The 6,000-nt window shown below is 40.8% G+C and overlaps 1 protein-coding gene across 23 annotated transcripts in view; it reads right to left on the bottom strand.

Moving 5' to 3' along the window:
• Window positions 1-548: 548 nt before the first annotated feature.
• The window catches only part of MAGI2 (membrane associated guanylate kinase, WW and PDZ domain containing 2), a 597,762-nt gene continuing 592,310 nt past the window's right edge, over window positions 549-6,000 (bottom strand). For 19 of the 23 annotated variants that reach the window (XM_077935747.1, XM_077935738.1, XM_077935741.1 and 16 more), the window contains one exon: window positions 549-3,541. In XM_077935747.1, coding sequence (XP_077791873.1) covers window positions 2,742-3,541 — 800 coding nt within the window. In that variant the 3' untranslated portion in view covers window positions 549-2,741. The remainder of the gene's footprint in view (window positions 3,542-6,000) is intronic. The other 4 variants (XM_077935755.1, XM_077935757.1, XM_077935760.1 and 1 more) reach the window with 2 other exon arrangements.

Below are 6,000 nucleotides of genomic sequence, written 5' to 3'. Positions count from 1 at the left end.
GCACCCTCGGATTTTCATAAGACCCAGAAAGCATAGGGAGGAGCAGTGTTTACTGGTTCCCACGTCACCTGAGTCACGTAGCAAGCTGCACCACTCGAACATTGTTTTAGGCATTATATTGCATATAATGGGGTGGCAGGGAAAGGAGAGAAGCCATTCAGAGCGATAACTGTGGGGTTCTGCATACAGACCAAACAGGATACGCTGAGATCATGTGTATCAGCTGCCAGTTTTCCATATATTCGGATTGTGCATGTCAGGCCAGCGAGATTGTTCCTCCTGTGCTAAATAGCAGATTTGGGGAGGGATTTTTGTTGAGTGCATTATGGGTTAATCCTTCCTCCCCTTCTGTCGAGGCCCAATTCTGCACCGACACCACAGCTACAATCTGCACGTTTGTTTTAAAGGTTCACGCAACTCAAAGTGTGTGATGGCTTGGTTGTCATATAGAAAAATGGCACTCTCTTTGCAGTGGGATGTGCATGGAGACAAACAGTATTTTCATGATATATCTTCCCCCCAATAAAAAAATTATTACACAGCATAAGTTGGGAAAAAGATTCTTGGATATATATTTTATTTGAGTGGTTTAGAATATCATACAGTAAACAAGATTTCTGTAAAAGTTAATTTATCCATAGTGGTGCGTTTCATAAAAATAGTTGCTCACTTACAGCCTTTCTGTGACTATTAATACATGGAATTATATTTATAGCGATAGAGCTGTACAAGGTAAATTCACAGCTAACACTACACAGAAATATTATTTGGAATGGGGTTTAGATGATGTGCTGTCTTCACAGGTTATCAATTACAACCGCATAAAGCAATTACTGCAGAAGGATTTGCTGGGCACTGTGCAAATTGGAGTTTATGCAAGCATAATCTCAACTATTTACTCCCCAATGCTGTTTGTTTCTGTTCATTATACATAGGAAATAATATTGATGGATGTGCATTTCCATTTAGATTAGGGAAATTTTGTCCAACATCCAGATTTAATAAATTAACAGCGAATTATGCCAAATGTCTAGGTTGGAGGATAAAGATATATCTCTAATTTCTTAATTAAAAACTATATATATATATATATATATTTTGTAAACAGCTACATATCTTTGTGCTTTCTTAAAAAATTATAATGGGACTAGTTCTTAAAATACGCATCTTGTTTAAAAGGTGCAAAATCCTTTCTTTTGCCTTTTCCCAACTATGGTAGAACGATGCCTCCGTATCTCCTGGAGGAAAAATGAAGCTGGGAGAGCTAGCAAGAAACTGTTCTCCTGTGCTGCCCATCACCAGAATGGCTAACATCCCATCACTGCCTCACAGCCTTCTCCAAATCAAAACTTCCACCAACAGGATTTTTGCTCCATCATCGAGCAATGTATTTCCCAGTTACACGAGAGTTTGCCAAACACATCCTTCCTAAGCATAGTTATCTAGGCGATTTTTTTATTTATTAAAAAAAACCCCACATTATTACCGAGTTGCTGTTGTTTGTATTGCTGTTGCTGGGAAAATAGCAAACCTCTCAGGGATAAAGAATTGATTAATGGAGCTCATTGGAGAAGCTGTACTTCACTGGCGTGGGTTGAAATGTTCTCATGGCACTTGAGATTCGAAAGTTAAAAGCAAGAATGTTCTGAATAAAAATATGGACGCAAGATAAGAGCTGGATGCCTGATGTATATATGACTTCAGATAACGGATGAGGATATCTCTTGGAGCTCTGCCTTAGAATTTCTTAGCGTGTGATGGGAGACAAAAACTCAAGGATAGTTGTGTTAAATGAGAATTGGACAAGTGTTGAGGCAATTAATAGTTCCTGCAGGAGATGGAGGCTTTCTGAAAGGAAACTGCATTTTTCAATCTTTCAAGAATCACCTTCTCATCATAGTGGTCTGGGAACGGCATGTTACAGTTCTCCATGTCAAAATTTGTATGGTACCAAGTAATCCTGGTTCATGGGGGGGGGGGAGTGTGAGTAACCTGTGGCAATCTCCTTTTTGAGGCTAGGTTTGTGGATACAATTCCACCCCAACATACAGAAATATGGGTTGTTCACAAAAATGGCAGTAGAAATGGTATCGCACCAGCTAATCCACTAGGATTGCACACCTTGCATAACGAATTATGCTACTGGTTTTGGGTGATCTTTTCCAAAGTGTTAACAGTGGAGACATGTCATGGATATACAATTTCAAATGCTTCAAACCCCTGTCTGGATATGTTGAGAACAATTTATTTACAACATTTAACTCAGATAAAAGATTTCTTTTTCCACTTTTAGCTTTCTCCGTGCAGTTTTATTTAAGGCGATGTTCCAGTTTGTGATTGCTCTAACTTCTTCCAGTTTCTTGATATAAAGTTTGAATGAAAATCCAAAGTCCTTCATGCAGTGGAAAACAACATACTAAAGCTACACTGCACTGTCCTTGTGGTTGTCTGTCCTTCATATTATTTTGGTTTCTTCCATAGCTGCCAAAGTCTCTGAAATGAAACTGGGGGACTTTAGGGTCACATTTAAATACTGTGTGACTATATGCTGCTTCAACTTATTAGGACGCTATGCACGTTGTCATGGAAATACATGTTATTGTTTCCATTTCTCAGTGTTTTGAGCATGTATGTGTGTGTGTGTGACAGTTAAAATAAATTAAAGTAAATCAATGTGAGACAGACGCTAAGAAGGATGTTCTGCATCACTGCGAAACAGTTAGAAGGCAACAGTCCCTGATTTATCTGCTCATGGCTGAAGTGCCAGATTTTAGTACATCAGGTAGCTTGTCAGAACCAGGAATCTTCCATGGTCCTGGTGAGACAGTTGCCTTCCGGGCTGTCGTGTTCGTGCTACGTGTGCTAATGGAGTGGAGGTGTCCCTTCCGTGGGAACTCACTGAGCTTCCGTTCAGATTCCTTCTGGCTGTGATCCGTGTCACTTCCATGCGAGCTGCTGCTATTGCTACTGTATGTCTTTGTAGCACCAATGGAATCGAGCTTGACGTGTTCGGAAGCTGCAGCCAACTTCTTCCCTGGGGCAACTGTGGCACTGTGATCTTTTGCACTGAGCGATCCTCCTCTTTTGCTTTCCATCCACTTGGATCTCCCGGCCAGTTCATCATTGGTTCCTGCACACCCAAGATCTCGTACCGCAGCCTCGGCCATTGTGCTCAGTCCAACCACCTTGCTTTCTGACGCCGGCCGGCCGCTTTCGCCAGCCTTGCCCTTGCCTTCTGAGCTTCCTTTCCGAGAAGCCTCTTCGTGCTTTGACCTGTCTACCTTTTTAGGACTTGCAGACCTCTCTCTCTGCTCACCTACCCTTTTCTTTTTGTGGCCATTTGCTGAAAGCTCCTTTGGTTTTCTTACATCATGTTCCCTCTTGATATCCCATGTTGGCTCTGGGTTTATCTGGTGGGAAGGGTCAGAGGGTTGGGCTAGATGTGATGAAGATAATGGTGAGACAATGTCATCAAGGGAAATAGTTACTTCCGGCAGACCTGGGGAGGTGGCAGAGGGAGAACTCCAGGAGTTTGGTTCGTCTGTTGCAACAAAAAGGAACAACAGTTATTTCCACTGCCCTTGCACTGAATCTGCATCACAATTCCTAGTAGTTAAATTTAAACTCTAGAGACATTTTTTTCAGGTCTAAGTCTCCCCCTTAGGTGAGAGGAAGTGGGGAACCAAGACAAATCATGCCAATGGAAATAGTGATCATTGACTTTGGAACATTGTGAACAGCTCTAAATGTTAGCTTCTTAGGGTCAGCGGGCTACACATGACATGGAAATTGTGACTGGAATTCCCATCTCCTTTACCTGCTCACCTGCTCTGCAGCTTTCTGGGGCACTTTAAGTTAGGGAACTGATTCAAGGGGCAAAGTGTAGACAGACCCTCCCTCCTTCCCTCAGTGCCATAAGCCTAATCCAATTTATCCCCCAAACCATTTCTCATGATTGCTCTTTCTAAAATAAAAAGACGTTGAGAGCTCCAGTCAGGGAATTCCTACATCGTGTGTAGTTTGACCCTTAAACACATAGGCTCAACTTTGCTATGAATAAAAACACTGGTAAAAATAGGCTGGATTAACCATTATGCTATGCACCCTACAGAATGGAGATAAATTCATACTGGAGCGCTGTTTTGTAATTCACTGAAAGCACTGTCCTTACTCTTCTAAAATAACCACAGCTCATAATGGCTTGTTAATGTTCTTGCTGCCATTATGGATTGCTCTGCAGATCCTGTGATCATTTTGTGGCCACTTCAAATGTTACACACGTCACACAAAGAAAGCAATTCTATATAAGAAAAAAGACTGATTTAGCTGAATACAGACTATGTTAGTTGAAGCTAGTTCATATTGAAACCACTCATCTTAAGTCAAGACTAACTTGCCCCATTTATCTAAATTGGTCTAAAGACCAACTAACTTAAGATTGGATCTAACACATTGGCTGTGGTGTTATGGGCAGGTGTTATGATTTTCTGTAATTAAGCAATTTATTTTGTTAAGGTTGCAATTCTTTGCACCCTTACGTGGAAGTCAGCTTCATTGGACACAATGATATGTACTTCCAAATAAACATGGATGCTGCTGTGTTGTAAAAGGCCAAAAACTTGCAAGCAAACAAAAAAGCAAGGAGCCACATTTCCAAATGTGTGCATTCAAGAATACGTCTCATTCACATAATATGGACATAGTGAGGTATGTTCCTGAATTCACACATTCTGAGTTGTGGCTCCTTGTTTCTGCAGCTGTTATGGACAGATGTGAGACAAAATGACACATCAGTGGAATATAGTGGGAAAATCTTTGCCAATCCACTTAAAAAAATAAGATGAACTGAACTGGGGTGGGTGGGTTTTGTGAACATTCTTGTACCCATAGACTTGGTGATGCCCAAAAAGATGTTAAAATGCTCCTGGGGGGAAATGGGAGGCACCTCTATTACCTTTGCTGTGCTGGATTGCGCAAAGGTGATGAACTTACTACAGATGGCAAAAGAGAGAGCAATGTTCCATATAAACATCTGGGAATGAGAGAGTGCATCTGAATATAGGTACATCCTACTCATCAGAGCACACTTAATAAAAAGAGTGATTGAATGCCCATTGCAATGAGCAATAAGCAAAAGTCAATTTAGGGCAGTGCTTCAGAGTATGTCCATTCACTTGTTGTTACCTGTGTGAGTAAAAAGATGTTTTTGCCTTTAGGCCCATTGGTTGGAGGCTCCTTTGGGCTTTCCACATGCTCAAGGCAAACACCTGCAGCGAGGCCCCTCTGGTGCACTCCCTGTTCAATCTAGAACCTGGCAAAATCTGAGTTACATCTTCATCCAGCTTCCCTGATGTCACCATGCAGTCAAATCTGAATAGCGCTGTGATGACATAACATTCCCTACATGATCCTGATGGGCTGGATGAACATATAAGTTTGCTACCGAAGTAGCAGGGGACCAGGGAAACAATGTTTTCAAAAATAGGTGTGAAAACAGCACAAAGTGGAAAACAGAGTTTTCTTGTGGGTAGGAATGGGAGGGTGAAATTTGACTCAGTTCATACCTTAGAGCAAACCCACAAAATCCACATGTTTCTTTTGAAGCAAGACATGAAACAAAACACAGTCATCATTCAAAATTTACACTTTTTTGAATTTTGCAGTGCAGTTCTTTAGCCCAATAATCTGTACAAATATGCATATGCTATGGTAAAGTATGCATAAAATGCATTCTATTACAGAAAATTGCTTTGCAAAACCTGTATCTTAGAATTAATTCTATGACTGGATACAAAATTGGATGCAAGTTGCATACAAAAATGTGTGTCTTAGAAAAAATTCACACTAAAAAGCTGGTGAGTTTTCATGAGGACATGGTTTGTTTTTAAATTGCACACTGATATGGGAATGTAGAGAACTGAACTTTAGATTAGAAAAACAAGAAACAGAGAGAAACTGAAATGGACAGAGTCATGCATTCCCTACTCAGGGGGTAGTTTT

The sequence above is a fragment of the Podarcis muralis genome, chromosome 10 (assembly GCF_964188315.1).
Source record: "Podarcis muralis chromosome 10, rPodMur119.hap1.1, whole genome shotgun sequence".
NCBI lineage: Eukaryota > Metazoa > Chordata > Lepidosauria > Squamata > Lacertidae > Podarcis > Podarcis muralis.
This window is presented reverse-complemented; position numbering and strand designations above follow the sequence as displayed.